The sequence below is a fragment of the Eurosta solidaginis genome, chromosome 5 (assembly GCF_040869045.1).
Source record: "Eurosta solidaginis isolate ZX-2024a chromosome 5, ASM4086904v1, whole genome shotgun sequence".
Classification (NCBI taxonomy): Eukaryota; Metazoa; Arthropoda; class Insecta; order Diptera; family Tephritidae; genus Eurosta; species Eurosta solidaginis.
In genome coordinates, this window is record NC_090323.1 from 4,136,327 (window position 1) to 4,154,753 (window position 18,427).

The 18,427-nt window shown below is 38.4% G+C and overlaps 1 protein-coding gene across 2 annotated transcripts; it reads right to left on the bottom strand.

The window, feature by feature from the left end:
- Positions 1-3,819: 3,819 nt before the first annotated feature.
- On the bottom strand, positions 3,820-18,214 carry LOC137233581 (glutactin-like). 2 transcript variants are annotated; one of them, XM_067756685.1, is made up of 7 exons: positions 17,986-18,214; positions 11,040-11,192; positions 10,417-10,932; positions 9,422-9,557; positions 9,162-9,352; positions 8,782-9,103; positions 3,820-4,041 (listed from the first exon to the last, which is right to left on the bottom strand). In XM_067756685.1, the coding sequence occupies exons 1-7, from the start codon at positions 18,181-18,183 to the stop codon at positions 3,914-3,916; spliced, it is 1,644 nt and encodes a 547-aa protein (XP_067612786.1). In that variant the 5' UTR covers positions 18,184-18,214; the 3' UTR covers positions 3,820-3,913. The 2 variants fall into 2 exon arrangements, with proteins under 2 accessions (XP_067612786.1, XP_067612788.1); XM_067756687.1 differs by lacking the exon at positions 17,986-18,214 and adding an exon at positions 12,523-12,734.
- Positions 18,215-18,427: the final 213 nt, after the last annotated feature.

Sequence of the window (18,427 nt, forward strand, 5' to 3'; positions counted from 1 at the left end):
CCGTGGATTGAATACAAGCGGCGTTAAACTTGAACTTCAGGCACGGCTACGAGAGGCAATGGAAGCAGAAGGAATTGATGTGGAAGAGTATGTCTTTCATCTTGATGGCGAGGAGACAACGAAAATTGAAGAGAAAAACGAAACATCGCAGACGGTTAGCAGCACAGACTTGAACATGATATTGGCTGCAATATCTGCACAAACATCGACAGTAGCATCAATATCGTCGCAACTGGCATCTCAACTGAAAGCACAAGAGGCACGTATAACAGAAATGTCATCACAAATATCCACCAACATGTCATCACAACTGGAAGAACAGAAAACGTATATGTCATCACAGATGGAATCCCAGGAGACACGTATCTCAGAAATGTCGTCGCAAATGTCATCTCAACTGGAAGAACAGAAGACATATATGGCATCGCAACTGGAAGAACAGAAGACATATATGATATCTCAGTTGGCTCAGCAGTTGAAAGCGCAAGAGGATCGCATATCATCGCAGTTGGAGGGTTTTAGTGAACGACAAGATAAAATGGAAGCTGAGATGGATGCTTTGAAAGATCGGATTCAGCAGTTACAATTAAATCGTCCAGCAGTTTCAGCGAGTAATCCAAAGGTAAAAACACCATCCTTTGACGGTTCTGTTCCTTTCCAGGTCTTTAAGCTACAGTTTGAGAAGACCGCAGCAGTGAACAACTGGAATGTGGAAGATAAAGTTGCCGCACTCTTCGTAGCATTGAAAGGACCAGCTGCCGAAATCTTACAGACTATTCCAGAGTACGAACGGAACAGTTATGACGCATTGATGGCTGCTGTAGAACGGCGATACGGAAGCGAACACAGGAAACAGATATTCCAAATTGAGTTGCAAAACCGCTACCAAAAAGCTAACGAGACTTTGCAGGAGTTTGCTTCGGACATTGAAAGATTGGCTCATCTTGCAAATGCGGATGCACCCATGGAATACACTGAAAGGGTAAAGATTCAGAGCTTTATAAATGGCATACGGGACGTCGAAACAAAGCGAGCTACATACGCAAACCCAAAGCCAACATTCGCAGAAACGGTGTCACAAGCTCTGATTCAGGAAACAGCGTTGCTTCTGTGTAAGCCTGTTTTCAAAGCACGCCGTGTGGAAGTAGAAAGGCCAGAGTGGGTAGAAACAATTTTGGAAGCACTGAAGGGATCTCAACAGAAGAATGCCGGAGTTATTAAATGTCTCAAGTGCGGCAACCCAGGTCACATTGCACGTCATTGCGATCTTGGTCCTAATAGTTCCAACAATGTGGGTGGCCATAAGCGCAAAGCTGGAGGAGATGAGCAAGAGCGAGTAAGAGGTAGAGAGCTAGACCGGGCTATTGAATGCCCTGTGATATCTGTGTCGCAAATTGGTAGAAAAACGAGCAGTCTTACCGTCAGAGGGAATGTGGATGGCAAAGAACGAGTACTGACTGTAGATACGGGCGCATCTCATTCCTTGATCCGATCTGACTTGGTCAACAGGAGAGTAAAACCGCTACCTGGAGCAAAGTTGCATACGGTCACTGGCGAGTATAACCAAGTTCAGGGAGAAGTGATATGTGAAGTATTGATTGGGAAGGTCATGGTTCTACACAAATTTGTTGTGGCGGAGATTGTTGATGAAGTTATATTGGGAGTGGATTTCTTGGTTGACCATGACATCAAGATCGATATGCAGAGAAGGGTGATGCGTTATGAGAACCAAGATGTGCCACTTAACTTTAGTTTGGAAAAAGGGTTCAGCAGTAATCGGGTACTGGTGGAGAATACTCAACGAAGGCCACGAAATTCAAAGGTAAAGGTTGATGAAACGAATGGGCCAAATAAATCAAAATCAAAAGTACCTGCGAGAGAAACACTGGCATTGACAAAACCTAAAAGACGCAGGAAAACGAAGCAACGAATTTCCGAGAAAGAATGCGAGGGCAGTTTCAAGCCGGAGCGCACTACTGTTGTAAAATGTGGGAACGATACCGATTATGCAAAGAAAATTCGTACAGCGCAAGCTCTACGAAGTGGTTCATTGGCCAAACAACAGAGTGTGAAGGAACGAACCAGGGTATTGAGTGGTACGATGAAACACAGGTACCATGAGAACAATAATTCGAAAGGTTTCTTGGCGGGAGATTTGGTACTGTTATACAAACCTCACCGGCGGACAGGTGTTCCATCCAAATTTCGGTGCAGTTGGGAAGGCCCGTACAAGGTTGTGAAGAAGATCAGTGATACCATCTACCGCATACAAAGCATTGAGAAACCACGGAGTAGAAGAGTGGTACATTTGGCGATGCTAGCAGCGTTTAGATCGAGAGATTTGTCTGATCGGGACGAGAAGACTTAGGTGGAGGGCAGTGTCACGGATATTAGCATCACTAAATTATCCCATCACTAAGGCGATGCTAAGGCCATGCCAAGCAGTATTTACGTTAATAATTAAATCAAGTATACACATATATAAGGCAGCCCAGAGAGATGTCACACACAGATGCATTTACTTATACGGCTATGTGCGCGCGAGAGACTGTAAACTACAAACATTCACATCAATAATTCAATCTTTATATGTTTACATAAACGAATAAATAATTGCGTCTACACATATGTACGTATACGAGCAGCGGAGCGGCAATGCACAAACACATGCATATATCTTATCTCAGTGGTCACAAGAGAGGGCAATAATTTGTGCACGTAGTTGTGGCTGGCGATTTTGTAGCCGAAACAACTAGTAACTTCTGGAAATCGAAGAGCCTAGAAGTATGCAGCGTAAACTATAAAAGCGGTGCAGGCGAGTAAGAAGTAATTCAGTTTGATTTGAGTTGATCAGCAGTTACGACTAAGAAGATATCTAGCGAGCAATACCAGTATTATTTTGATTAGTGGAGTTTCATTTGAGCTATCAGTTTGGTTATTAAGCTATTCGTTGCACAGTTTGAGTTTTATTGTGAAGCATTTTAATAAAGGCCATTTTTCCATTATTCAATATTGGAGTTATTTATTCAACAGTTTAGCGATACGAACCTAGCAAAAGGGGCAAATAAGAGGATTTGCAGCAAATTCGTTACAATATTATACTAACTGCCTACAAACGGGTCGGATCCTTAATTGTTTTGTTAAAATTTTATATCGTAAAGATAATTTTTATTGGGGTATCTTATTACTACTCAAACCTGCTCACCAGAGGGATGCCACCCTCGCTATGAGCATGACATTGGCGTAGTAAAGCACGAGGACTCCGATTGTGAAAAATAAATGTTGGTATACAGGAAATAAAAAGCTTTGAAGGGGCACAGACGCCGCGATGCTTTAGCAGAACAAAGTCTACCGAAAGGACTTACGGCAAGGGTGAAAATTAGCACGTAAAATACAAACCGGCTCCAAATCTATCGATAAATGAAGTTAAATATAAGGTAGGGCTTTCGTTTAAAATCGATTATTCGGCAAGTTTTGTATTGATTGAAAATCGACTTCCTGGTATTCCATTTCAACATAGCATGCAATACTGACGGTTTCAGAGATTCAATGTTTTGTCAAAAAAATTATATTGGTTTGGTGCAAAAGAGGCTCCCGAAAACGAACTTGCATATAGAATTTTCTTTCTAGTTCCTGAGGATGCCAAACATGCAAACTTAAAAATATGGGATCTGCAGATGACAGTATACATAGATACAGTAACTCCATAACGTCTTTACGAAACGCAGATCTTAACTAGTCGATTATTGCCAATCGTTTCTAAAGAAACTTTTGCTTATCGACTGATTGATTATTCGAATAGTCAATTATAAAGAGCTGTTGTATTTAGCATAGTTAATACCATCATATTATATTTACGTTTTAACGAGTTTACACTATCTTTTACAAATTTTAAGAACAGGAATTTTCAATCTTAAAATTCTTTATCGGGACGGTCGAGTTTGTTGTTGTTCCGATCGTCTATAGTCGCTGTGAATTCCTTTAGCACGTCATCCTCAACTGTAATTGGTTGGTTTATATGAAAATATGGGCCACGAGGGTCTATTAAATTAAAAATTAAAATCATATTAAAAGGTATATTTTTATAGTAATAAAATGTGAAGATGTCTAAATTCGGGGCAATCCAAAAGGCTCTGGTTAGAAACGTCGGGTAGATATTTTACAGAAGGACGAAACCATCCTTATTCAAATTTTATTTAGATATTTCATCCCGAGCTCGCCCAAAGCACGTATTTTTATAATTTGTTTCCAATTTTTCAGAGCAGCTCACAATCTCGTTTTATATGTCAGACATTCGGAAAAATTCCAACAAACCTGGAAAAATCTCCATAACCTAAACTTTGCGCAGGTAATCCAGAAAAAAACGTTATTATATTGTTACGAATATTAGCAAAACTAAGGAGTGCTGCCAGCTCTAAGCCGATCTAAGCAGTGACGTGAATGCACATCAATAATTCAATCATTATGTATCTACATAAACGAATAAATAATTGCGTCTACACATATGTACACATTCCGACGAGCAACATTTACATACAAGGCAGCAAGAGATGAGATGTCACACACCGATGAATTTACTTATACACTTATGTGTGTGCGGGAGACTGTAAACTACAAACACATGCATATACCTTATCTGAGTTGTCACAAGAGAGAGCAATAATTTGTGCACGTAGTTGTGGCTGGCGATTTTGTAGCCGAAACAACTAGTAACTTCTGGAAATCGAAGAGCCTAGAAGTATGCAGCGTAAACTATAAAAGCGGCGCCAGCGAGTAAGAAGTAATTCAGTTTGATTTGAATTGTCAAGCAGTTACGAGTAAGACGATATCTAGCGAGCAATAGCACTATTATTTTGAAAGTCAGTTTCCTTTAAGCTATCAGTTTGGTTATTAAGCTATTCGTTGTACAGTTGGAGTGTTATTGTGAAGTACTTTAATAAAGGCCATTTTGCATTACTACAAATTGGAGTTATTTATTCAACAGTTTAGTGATTCGAACTTAGCAGAGGATTGCAAATAAGAGGATTTGCAAGTAAATTCGTTACAATTGGTGTCAGAAGAGGAATTGTTGAATAAATTCCGGAGGACAACAAGGACATGGCAAAGTTCAGTGAATTGAAGATCCAGCAACTAAAGAAGGAGTTGGAGAGCCGTGGATTGAATACAAGCGGCGTTAAACTTGAACTTCAGGCACGGCTACGAGAGGCAATGGAAGCGGAAGGAATTGATGTGGAAGAGTATGACTTTCATCTTGATGGCGAGGAAGTAACAAAAATTGAAGAGAAAAACGAAACATCGCAGACGGTTACCAGCACAGACTTGAACATGATATTGGCTGCAATATCTGCACAAACATCGACTGTAGCATCAATGTCGTCACAAATGTCATCACAACTGGAAGAGCAGAAGACATATATGGCATCACAACTGGAAGAACAAAAAACGTATATGTCATCTCAACTGGAAGAACAGAAAACGTATATGTCATCTCAACTGGAATCACAGGAGACACGTATTACATCCAAGATGGAAACTCAACTGGCAGAGCAGAAGACATATATGGCATCCCAACTGGAATCACAGGAGGCACGTATTTCAGAAATGACGTCGCAAGTGTCATCTCAACTGGAAGACCAAAAGACATATATGGCATCTCAATTGGAAGCGCAAGAGGCACGTATGTCTGAAATTTCGGCAGAAATTTTGGAACAGGTATCATCAAAACTGGAAGCGCAGGATGCAAAAATGGCTCAATTTCAGGCAGAAGTAGATGATTTAAAAGGTCGTATGGAGCAGTTACAACTAAATCGCCCAGCTGTTTCAGCGAGTAATCCAAAGGTAAAGACACCATCCTTTGACGGTTCTGTTCCTTTTCAGGTCTTTAAGCTACAGTTTGAGAAGACCGCAGCAGTGAACCAATGGAATGCTGAAGATAAAGTTGCAGCTCTGTTCGTGGCACTGAAAGGGCCTGCCGCGGAAATCTTACAGACCATCCCAGAGTACGAGCGGAACCATTACGAAACATTGATGAGCGCTTTAGAGAGACGTTACGGAAGCGAGCATAGGAAACAGATATTCCAAATTGAGTTGCAAAACCGCTACCAAAAAGCAAATGAGACATTGCAGGAGTTTGCTTCAGATATTGAAAGATTGGCTCATCTTGCGAATGCGGACGCACCCGTGGAATACACTGAAAGGGTAAAAATCCAGAGTTTCATAAATGGCATACGGGACGTTGAAACGAAGCGAGCTACATACGCAAACCCAAAGCTGACATTTGCTGAAACGGTATCACATGCATTGACCCAGGAAACGGCCTCACTATTGAGTAAACCAGCATACAAAGCTCATCGTGTGGAAGTAGAAAGGCCGGAGTGGGTAGACACAATTTTGGAAGCACTAAGGGGATCTCAACAGAAGAATGCCGGAGTTATTAAATGTTTCAAGTGCGGCAACCCAGGTCACATTGCACGTCATTGCGATCTTGATCCTAATAGTTCCAACAATGTGGGTGGCCGTAAACGCAAAGCTGGCGGAAATGAGCAAGAGCGTGTCGAATGTAAAGAACGAAAACTTGCCCCGGCTGTTGAATGTCCTGTGATATCTGTGTCGCAAATTGGAAGGAAATCAAGCAGTCTTACCGTCAGAGGGAATGTGGATGGTAAAGAGCGTGTACTGACTGTAGATACGGGGGCATCTCATTCCTTGATTCGATCTGATTTGGTCTACAGGAGAGTAAAGTCATTACCTGGAGCAAGGTTGCGTACGGTAACAGGCGAATATAATCAAGTCCAAGGCGAAGTGGTATGTGAGGTATTAATTGGAAAAGTCATGGTTCTACACAAATTCGTTGTGGCGGAGATCGTTGATGAAGTCATATTGGGAGTGGACTTCTTGGTTGACCATGACGTCAGGATCGATATGCGGAGAAAAATTATGCGCTATAAGAACCAGGACATACCACTTAACTTCAGTTTGGAAAAAGGGTTCAGCAGTAAGCGAGTGCTGGTCGAGGAGATTCGACAGAGACCACGAAAGTCAAGGAAAGTAGATCGAGCAAAGGTTGATGGATCGAATGTGCCAAATAAAGCGAAATTAAAAGTACCTGCGAGGAAAAGACCGGCATCAACAAACCCTAATGGACGCACTAAATTCACTGAAAGAATTTTTCAGAAAGAATGCAAGGATGATTTCAAGCCAGCGCGCACTTTTGTTGGGAAACGTCGGAACGATACTGAGTATGTGAAGCCAATCCGTCAAGAACAAGCTCTACAAAGTAGTTCTTCATTGGCCAAGCAACAGAGTGCGAGAGAACGATCCAGAATAATGAGTAGTAAGATGGAACACAGGTACCATGAGAACAATAATTCGAAAAGTTTCTTGGCGGGAGATTTGGCACTGTTATACAACCCTCATCGGCGGAAAGTTGTTCCATCCAAATTTCGGTGCAGTTGGGAAGGCCCGTACAAGATTGTGAAGAAGCTCAGTGATACCATCTACCGCATACAAAGCATTGAGAAACGACGGAGTAGAAGAGTGGTACATTTGGCGATGCTAGCAGCGTTTAGATCAAGAGATGGAGGGCAGTGTTACGAATATTAGCAAAACTAAGGAGTGCTGCCAGCTCTAAGCCGATCTAAGCAGTGACGTGAATGCACATCAATAATTCAATCATTATGTATCTACATAAACGAATAAATAATTGCGTCTACACATATGTACACATTCCGACGAGCAACATTTACATACAAGGCAGCAAGAGATGAGATGTCACACACCGATGAATTTACTTATACGCTTATGTGTGTGCGGGAGACTGTAAACTACAAACACATGCATATACCTTATCTGAGTTGTCACAAGAGAGAGCAATAATTTGTGCACGTAGTTGTGGCTGGCGATTTTGTAGCCGAAACAACTAGTAACTTCTGGAAATCGAAGAGCCTAGAAGTATGCAGCGTAAACTATAAAAGCGGCGCCAGCGAGTAAGAAGTAATTCAGTTTGATTTGAATTGTCAAGCAGTTACGAGTAAGACGATATCTAGCGAGCAATAGCACTATTATTTTGAAAGTCAGTTTCCTTTAAGCTATCAGTTTGGTTATTAAGCTATTCGTTGTACAGTTGGAGTGTTATTGTGAAGTACTTTAATAAAGGCCATTTTGCATTACTACAAATTGGAGTTATTTATTCAACAGTTTAGTGATTCGAACTTAGCAGAGGATTGCAAATAAGAGGATTTGCAAGTAAATTCGTTACAATATCAAATATGGAAACTAGCAAAAGACGGAAATTAATTTCTAGTGTTAACCCAATAAAATATCGACTTAAGTTCAAAAAAACGCATTTTTTCTTTTTTATTTAGATTGTATATGGTTGCAATCAGGAGCGTGCGAAGGAATTGCCTGGGGGGTTTGAACATATGGAAGCTCATAGTAAGCATCCGTGATTGTCAAGACTAGTTTTGCTATAAAAATTAATAGAAACGGGAAGAAATCCGATAATGAAAGATTTTTATTTATTTCATATTTCAAAGCCCCTCTTGCGCACGACCCTGGGGTATTCGCTATTGAGTTTAAAATGGACTGACAAAACTTTGTCATTACTTTAAATTGATATTGCTGTCAAACAAATTTCACTTAAATTTATATATATAAAGAAGACGAGGTGAAAATTTGAGAAGACCCTTATATCTGCCTACATATATATTTATATGGCTGCCTCTACTACGATTAGCTGAAGAAAGGTGAAGTGTCCTATCTAACGAAAATATTTAAACTCACATTGCATGGGCAATACAGGTGGACCTTCCGCCAATTTCGGCGCTCCGGTCATTGCAAATGAGGTCCACAAAGCCACCATTTTTTTCGCCATCTCAGTATCCGCCGTGTTTAATGGTTTCATTGGAAACAAATATAACAAATCATCAGTATGATGCACCCCACCGTTGAATGGATATTGAGAGTTGCCTGTGTCAAAACCAAAGTTCGTCTGAGCACCCTCGTAGTCAAAGGTGTAGAAATAAATGGGCGACGAATAAGACTTAGCGAAGAGTTTATTTGTAAAACCAATCTCATTTGATTTGAAGAAGAGTATATTTGCCAACTGAAATTGAAAACACGTTTATTATATGTACAAAAATTTTCTTGATCGTCAAACTTACATCAAAGTATGCTGGTATTGCACGCTTATGATCAGAACTATTCCATAGATTGAGTGGAAATAATAAGCGGGTTAATGCGTTGTCAGTCATTCCAGAGGTGTCATTCAGATAACCCAAAAGGCCATTAGCGAATTGCCCCACCTTTAGAGAGCTAAAACTCGTATTTGAAGCTTTAAACGCATCATACAAAGCTGCAAAGGAAAGAAAAGAAGATTTGACATATTTAATTGAATCTTGGTTAAAAGTCAGCAGATACTCACAGCCCACCACAAGAGATCCATCATGCTTTGTGAAACCGGTCATTATAGGCACGTCTATATTGGAAGTTGCAATAAGTTGAGCCGGAGTTTGTGGAATGGTTCCATGAAAATCTCCAACAATTAAGCCATAACCTTCCTAATTTATAAAGTAAGTGGTCTTAACCTTCCTATATTCGCGCATTGGTCTCCGAGACCGACGTAACACATTTTCATAATTATTTTTATGCACGAAAATCTGGAGAAAGCGACCTCTATGATAGCTGTCGGATTATTGGATTACTTCGTTTTAGTGCACGCTGTGCGTTCGTGCGTGTTGTAGCATTTGGCGCCAATCGGCCCGTGAGACCGACGCGAGTATGCCCTGATTGTTATGGTGAGGCTCAAAACTCAGCCAAACATAGATAAATATATACTTTGATATGTATTTTATTATCATTAATAAGTTTATTTTGTTTTTAAGAAAAAGTTTAGATATCTATTTGAAGTCTGATTTGTGACAGACTGAAAGCCTGTAAAATAATTAATAAATGAAGTACTATGCACACTATTTTGTTTCATTATGCCCTAAATTTAAAATAATTATAATATTAAAAAAAAAGTATGTAAAAAATATATTGTAAGGGGTATGAACTATCCGTTTGTGAGACCGTGCGCGAGTATAGATGTTACAATAATTGGCGCGAGTATAGGAAGGTTAAGAACCGGTGCTTTATTTAAATACTACAGAAAATTTAATTAAATTACTGGTATATTTAAGAAATTTTTTAAAGATTATGTAATAAGAAGAGCAGGAAATTACAAAATTGAAAACTCTAGCTATAATCCATCGATTGAGCAACAAAAACTCGTGAGTAAGTAAATATATTCGGGGAATCTGCTTATATTTGGCGAAGAAAAGAAAACTTTCTTTATAAATATCTATCAACTTTTTTATATGGTTATAGTTATGCAACCAGTAATTTAACCATAACATTAAAGCAAACAATGAAACTTACAGTTTCCGTCGCCCGCAAAATGTCCCAAACGTCAGCCTTTTTCAAACAACTCTCCATTTTGTCGATACGCTCGCATTGTCTACATTGCAATGCCCGGCAAACACGTTCTACTTGACCTATAGGATCTTGATTCACAAGTAGCTTATCCACAGCCGATCCAGATTGTGTGATAAGACGATGAAAACTCGATGGGGGAGTTTTAGGGCTCGCAAGCAAGGCGCCACCCAAATCTCCGCCAGAGCTCTCACCAAAAACTGTAACTTTTGACTTATCACCACCGAAGGCGGAGATATATTGTTGTACCCATTCCAAGGCCAACATTGTATCCATTAAACCGAGATTTCCAGGCATGTTGGACGTTTTTGTGCCGGAAAAACCGAGCATGCCAAGACGATATTGAATTACCACTAAAACAATGTCTTGCTCAAGCAAATAACCACCTGGATAATCATAGGCAAAACCGACTTGTAAGCTACCGCCGTGCACATAAAACATAACGGGTTGTTTTGCATTGAGCTTTAAAGAAGAAATATTTTATGTTAAAAAAAAATAATAATATAAAATAAAGAATTGTTTTCAATGAAAACTTTTCATAAATATATTTAGTTCATTATTTAACTCACAGTTTTGGTGAAGACGTTCAAGGTAAGACAATCTTCGAGATCTCCTGTCAGCTGATCAGCTGGTAAACGGTTGTAAGTAAACAATTGTGGGCAAATACGTCCATATTCTGTTGCTAGAAAAGGTGTTGACCATGGTTTACGTCGTACTGGAGCCTACATAAACAAAAATTCCAATAAAGTTTCAAGAACTGCTATTAAGGAGAAGAGAAGAACAAGGAAAGTAACGACTATAACCGAAAATGCTACAGATATGTATAGCGATGTGTTTATTAAACCCAAAAAAAATTTGATCGCCGCCCCTCCTAATTTTTGTTATTTCTGTGATAAATTCATATTTCGCAGATTCGTCTTTTTCCAATATCTTGGTATTCAAATGCCAACAATTACCACCAAATTTCACAAATAATAGTCACGTAGTCAAAACTTATCGAAAATAAAAAATTAAATATCCAAAAAGTTAATAAATCCACTAACTCAAATATTTATAGGTTCTGAATGTGACTAAAAACCAGAAACCAACTGGATCAGCTGTTTTACTCGTATATGGATATGGTACGGCAAGTTTGCCAGGGCCTTAATATCTGATTTAAGAACGTAACAGAAGTTACGAAGCGAAATCGGTGGTGTAAGCAGGGTGCAATTAGACTTATCTAATTTGAGAAGGGAATGAAATATAAATGTGATATGATTTGTTTTACTTTTAGTGGAAAAATGCAGTCAAAAAAATATTTAAAGACACATACAAAAAAATGTTTCCATCTGAAAAACCCAAGCGCACGGTTGCGAAAACTTTAAACGTTTCTTCATTTAAACTGATCGACTTCCGTTTAAACCCGATTACAAACATTTGGAACCGAAATCGGAAATCTAAATAATCAGAAGTTTCTACAAATCGGAATCAAAGCTCTGTTGAATCTTTATTTTAAAAACCAAAATCGAAAAAATCATCTGAAGTACTAAGTGAAAACTCAATAATTTTCTCTTATTGTACAACGATTTGGACTTATTGTTTTCTGACTTAGACCTAATTTGCATACAACGAGATTATCTTCATTTTCGTACTTAATAATTAAATGGTAATTAAATAACTAGATCTCCTATATAAATATTTGCTTTCACTAATGGGTATTTGTGAACAATGTTTGAGATGGCGATTTTTTTCCTAGTCCAAGAGTCATCTCTAAATAGAAGCACGAAATAAAAGAGAAACGTGAAAAAATATTCAGCTAATAGTCTAGATCCTTAGATTAATTACAGTACACGAGGTCTTAAGACCCAAACATATTTGTCTTTAGAAATTTTTTGGCGCTGGCGTCACTTTGAAATAAAGGCTTCGGGACTCAGTCACAGTTTTTTGAGTAAAAGCGCGTGCATTTTACGCGACGTTATATTTTTTGTGTGGATTACTCCATAAGAATACATGCAAAGAATGTTTTGGAGGGTAGATAGATGTGGCCTGGCTTTAAGACATACGAGTACATACCTTAAACCGGTTCCTACCACTCGGTGCCTCAGCATACGGTATACCACGAAACTGCATAAATGTTTTACCCGTCCATAATGTTCCATAATGTTGTATTTGTATTTCCAATTACTGTACCAAGTCCTGGCAATTGAACACTAACTTTGGCAAAACTTGGAAGAATTAGCGCTAAGCATAACCTTAACGAAATTATTATCGGAGAATCCATATCAAGTTCAAGCACTGACTAAAACCGACTTAGAACTGATCTGAATGTAATTTGCTTTTAAATATCTTGCAATATTTACTATGGAGCAAAATAAGAAAAATTATTTTATATGACCGTATATGTAGTATGTATTAAGACATACAATCTCGACAAATATTGAAACAATTGTTCGCACTCAATTCACACGTATTCCCTGCAGTCAAAAGTCATAGCAGTCAGCAAACATTCTAGTTCATTGACCATAATTTTGTGGTATCATTCATACTAGTTAGTATTTGAATAATTTATTCGACTAGAATTTCGTCCGTCGGACTGGAGGAAATTAGTGAGTGCTTTCTGTAGCCAATTTGCAATACATACTTCAGTTGACAATGCTAAATATCGTCCAGATCAAAGGGCACATAAACAGAAGTATGACGAGCCGCACCTCAACGTTACATCATTTAGGGAAGCCATTGAAAAGGCGAAGCCTTCCATATTAATAGTATTAGACGGAAAACCTATGCCGATGCCAAAACACAGAGGCCATGAGGACATCAGCAGCGTAACGTATGTTTTCTACTTGCCGTTAAAAGCCTTTGCCATTCCAGAATAACGGAGAAATGCAAGGATAAACCCACTACCAAAGACCTGAAACCCGGCCAGCATCTACCGATATTATCCGCTTAGTCAGTAATGAAAACGTTTAAAGCCGTTATGATTCCCTCATTTAAACGTTATATTTTGGTTATCCAGCCATCAGCACGTCTTCCGCAAAGTGCATATCACTACCACCTTTCTGAACTCCATTAACACTCATCATAGAACGGTGCTAGTGCAGCTTGGCCTGTTTTGACACAGTCAACCATGACTGGTTCGTTGCTTCTCCGTTAGATAGACAAATAATTTACTGAGGATTGCACTGCGACCGATGGTCTTTTGTGCCTTTACCTCCTTCACAGCACCTCATCCAAGCCGTCTTCCTTGATGAACCCTAGCAGTTCTTTTGGCTTAGGGGATTTAATGTGGGAATGTTCTGGCCATGGTGATCCCATAAACCTCCGTCTTGAGATTGCGTCACATTCCAGGAGGATATGGTCCGCCGTCTCCGCTGATCGATCACAAAATCGACATGTGTTATTCCGTTACTTTTTAGTTTTTATATATATGTATTTATTTTTATTAAAATTTATTCCAAAGTATAGTATAAATGTATATATATACATACTTTTTATATATATCTAAAATTTGTTTAGTTCAATAAAAAAAAACTTTCCATTAGAGTGTAGGGTACGCGCACTGTTAGCGTCACTGTATCAGACCTAGCCGATATGACACGCCTTTCATTCGATACTCATATTCTGAACACCCATCCATGGTAGCCCTAGCTAGTCAATATTAAAGTCTATATCCCGAAAACGCATCGAGATGTCATCCACCCAATAAAGTTCAATTAACTCAACGGGCAGGTAAACTATTCCTCACTTTAAAGTCAACTTTAACGATTTTCGTTTTCTCATGTGCCCTGTAAAATGAAGCTTGCATTTGATTAATATGTGGCAACGTCACATTAAAACTGCAATACCTTAACAGTAAAAGTATACTACTTTTATTTGCTGCATACTTTTAAGTTTGACATGATATGCTTTAATTTAAACCTAAGTATATAATATATTGTTGCGCCTGATCCTGATAAGTCGCCGCTACTTTTTGCTGGCACCTGTTTTTATTACATTTTTATACTCAGCTGAGCAGAGCTCACAGAGTATATTAACTTTGTTCGCATAACGGCAATCCGTAACGGCATAAACTAATCGAGATAGATATAGACTTCTATATATCAAAATTATCTGGGAGAAAAAAGAAATTCATTTAGCCATGTCCGTCCGTCCGTCTGTCCGTCCGTCTGTAAACACGACAACTTGAGTAAATTTTGAGGTATCTTGATGAAATTTGGTTTGTAGGTTTCTGGGCGCTCATCTCAGATCGCTATTCAAAATGAACGAAATCGGACTACAACCACGCCCACTTTTTCGATATTGAAAATTTCGAAAAACGGAAAAAGTGCTATAATTCATTACCAAAGACGGATAAAGCGATGAAACTTGGTAGGTGTTATGACGCAAAGTAGAAAATTAGAAAAATTTTGGACAGGGCGTGGCACCGCCCACTTTTAAAAGAAGGTAATTTAGAAGTTTTGCAAGCTGTAATTTGGCAGTCGTTGAAGATATCATGATGAAATTTGGTAGGCACGTTACTCCTATTACTATATATGTGCTAAATAAAAATTAGTGAAATCGGGTGACGAACACGCCCACTTTTAAAAAAAATTTTTTTTTAAGTCAAATTTAACAAAAAAATTAATATCTTTACAGTATAAAAGTAAATTATGTCAACATTCGACTCCAGTAATGATATGGCGCAACAAAATACAAAGATAAAAGAAAATTTCAAAATGGGCGTAACTCCGCCCTTTTTCATTTAATTCGTCTAGAATACTTTTAATGCCATAAGTCGAACAAAAATTTACCAACCCTTGGTAGGGACATAGATTCTATGACGATAACTGTTCTGTGAAAATGGTCGAAATCGTTTGAAGCCACGCCCAGTTTTTATGCACAGTCGACCGTCTGTCCTTCCGCTCCGCCGTTAACACGATAATTTGCGCAAAAAACCATATATCTTAACTAAACTTAGTTCACATACTTATCTGAAGTCACTTTATCTTGGTATAAAATATGGCCGAAATCCGACTATGACCACGCCCATTTTTCCGATATCGAAAATTACGAAAAATGAAAAACATGCCATAATTCTGTACCAAATATGAAAAAAGAGATGAAACATGGTAATTGGATTGGTTTATTGACGCAAAACATAACTTAAGAAAAAACTTTGTAAAATGGGTGTGACCCTACCATATTAAGTAGAAGAAAATGAAAAAGTTCTGCAGGGCGAAATCAAAAGCCCTTGGAATCTTGGCGGGAATACTGTTCGTGGTATGACATATATAAATAAATTAGCGGTACCGGACAGAAGATGTTCTGGGTCACCCTGGTCCACATTTTGGTCGATATCTCGAAAACGCCTTCACATATACAACTAAGGGCTACTCCCTTTTAAACCCCTCATTAATACTTTTAATTTGATACCCATATCGTACAAACACATTCTAGAGTCACCCCTGGTCCACCCTTATTGCGATATCTCGAAAAGGCGTCCACCTATAGAACTAAGGCCCACTACGTTTTAAATAATCATTAACACCTTTCATTTGATACACATGTCATACAAACACATTCCAGGGTTACCCTAGGTTCATTTTGCTAAATGGTGATTTTCCCTTATTTTGTCTCCAAAGCTCTCAGCTGAGTATGTAATGTTCGGTTACACCCGAACTTAGCCTTCCTTGCTTGTTTTTATTTACGTTTAAACCTAAAAGTAAATTTTAAAGGGCAGATGAGCTGCCGGTAAATTTTTCCGCCCGGTAATTTAAAAAGAACTTGAGCAATCGGAAATTTATTTATAGGCAGGATAAAGTGAGCGCTAAAATTAAAGGCTAGATGAGAAAACGGCCCTTAAGCTAACACAAAGAGCTTCAATTTGATACCCATAATGTAAAAACACATCCTATTATTACCCTGATCCACGTTTTGGCCTATATTTCGAGACCCTAGTCACCAATAGGTATGAAAACTACCCTCTACTACAGCACTCATCAATAGCTTTCATTTGTTATCCATATTGTATAAACACATTTTAGGGATACATGGGCCCACATTTTGGCCTAAATCTCGAGACCTTAGTCACCCAGGGGTACGAAAATACCTCAAATCAAAGTACTTATAAACAGCTTCTATTTGATACCCATATTGTACAAACACATCCCAGGATTACCCAGGTCCAGGTTTTGATCTCAAGACCCTATCCACCTAGTGATAAAAGGTAGACATTGACACATTCTCAGACCTACCCAATATGTGCACAAAATTCCGTGAGAATCAGAATTTTATATATTAGATATAATGAATAAAATGAATTTGAGCTAATTTATCAATTTTCAAATAATTTTTCAACAAAAATTCCATTAAAGTTTCAAGAACTACTATGAAGGAGAAGAGAACTCCATAAACAGGCATCGGACCTTTATGCCAGAAATTGCCCGCTGAATCCTGTACTCAAAGAACAATACCCAAAACTAGCAGAAGAGGAACGCACACTCCCTAGGGAAACGCGAGTCACTCTAGCTCAACTTCGATCTGAATACTGTAACAGGTTAAACTCTTACATATCCAGAATCAACCCTGACATACAAAATATATGTCCTGCTTGTAACGTGTCCCCACATGACATCAACCATCTCTTCAACTGTATTGTGGAACCAACGCCTCTAACACCCCTTTCCTTATAGTCGACCCCTGTTGAAATAGCAAGTTTACTTGGACTCCCGGTATAGGATATTGATGACAATTTGTGATCGATTACACTTATTGGATGGGACGAAGCACTGCTACAACAACAACAACAACAACAAGGAGAAGAGAAGAAAGAAACTAGCGACTATAACCGAAATTGCTACAGATATAGCGATGTGTTTATTAAACCCAAAAAATTCGATCCCCCGCCCTTTCTCCTTTTTTTTTTTTGTTATCTCTGTGATAAATAAATATTTCACAGATTCGTTTTTTTTTTTTTTCAATATCTTGGTATTCAAATGCAAACAATTACCACCAAATTACACAAATCCAAAAAGTTAATAAATCCACTAACTCAAATATTTATAGGTTCTGAATATGGCGAAAAACCAAAAACTAATTGGATCAGCTGTTTTATATGGTTATGGTACGGCAAGGGACTTAACATCTGATTTAGGAACGTAACGGAAGTTACAGGGTACAATTAGACTTATCTAATTCGAAAAGGGAATAATATATAATTTCGATATGATTTGTTTTACTTTTGGAGGAAAAATTCAGTAAAAAAAAATGATTTACACACAAACAAAAAAATGTTTTCATCTCAAAAACCAAGCGTACGGTTGCGTAAACTTTGTACGTTTTTCCATTTAAAGTGATTGACTTCCGTTTACATCCGATTACAAACATTCGGAACCGAAATCGGAAATATAAATCAATCAGAAGTTTCTACGAATCGGAATTAAAGCTCTCTTAGATCTGAAGTCCGGCGACCCTGGGATTACTCCATAAGAATACATGCAAGGACTGTTGTGGAGGGTAGTTAGATGTGGCCTGGCTTTAAGAAATATGAGTACATACCTTAAACCGATGCTCACCACTCGGTGCCTCAGCATACGGTATACCACGAAACTGCATAAATGTTTTACCCGTCCATAATGTTGTATTTGTATTTCCAATTACTGTACCAAGTCTTGGCAAATTTACACTAACTTGTGCAAAGCTTGGAAGAATTAGCGCTAACCATAAGCTTAACGAGATTATTATCGGAGAACCCATACTAAGTTCAAGCACTGACTAAAAGCGACTAAAAATTTATCTGAATGTAATTTGCTTTTAACTGTTTGGCGATATTTACTATGAAGCAAAATAAAATAATTTTATATGACCGTATATGTATGTGCCAGAACAACAAGTCATACAATCCCGAACCCCGAAACGCGCAAGACAATGAACAAGGATTATGGTACCAAACTGCTTTCTTAAATTTGTTCTAGAAATTCAGTTTTTCCGAATTCAGGAA

Excerpts from the sequence above, each read along its gene's own strand:
- LOC137233581 (XM_067756685.1), bottom strand. The coding sequence starts at position 18,183 with ATGGGTTCTCCGATAATAATCTCGTTAAGCTTATGGTTAGCGCTAATT. Across the intron at positions 9,558-10,416 it reads TTTTGCGGGCGACGGAAACT|GAAGGTTATGGCTTAATTGT; the intron begins GTAAGTTTCATT and ends TTTATAAATTAG. Across the intron at positions 4,042-8,781 it reads ACCTGTATTGCCCATGCAAT|ACCCTCGTGGCCCATATTTT; the intron begins GTGAGTTTAAAT and ends TTAATTTAATAG.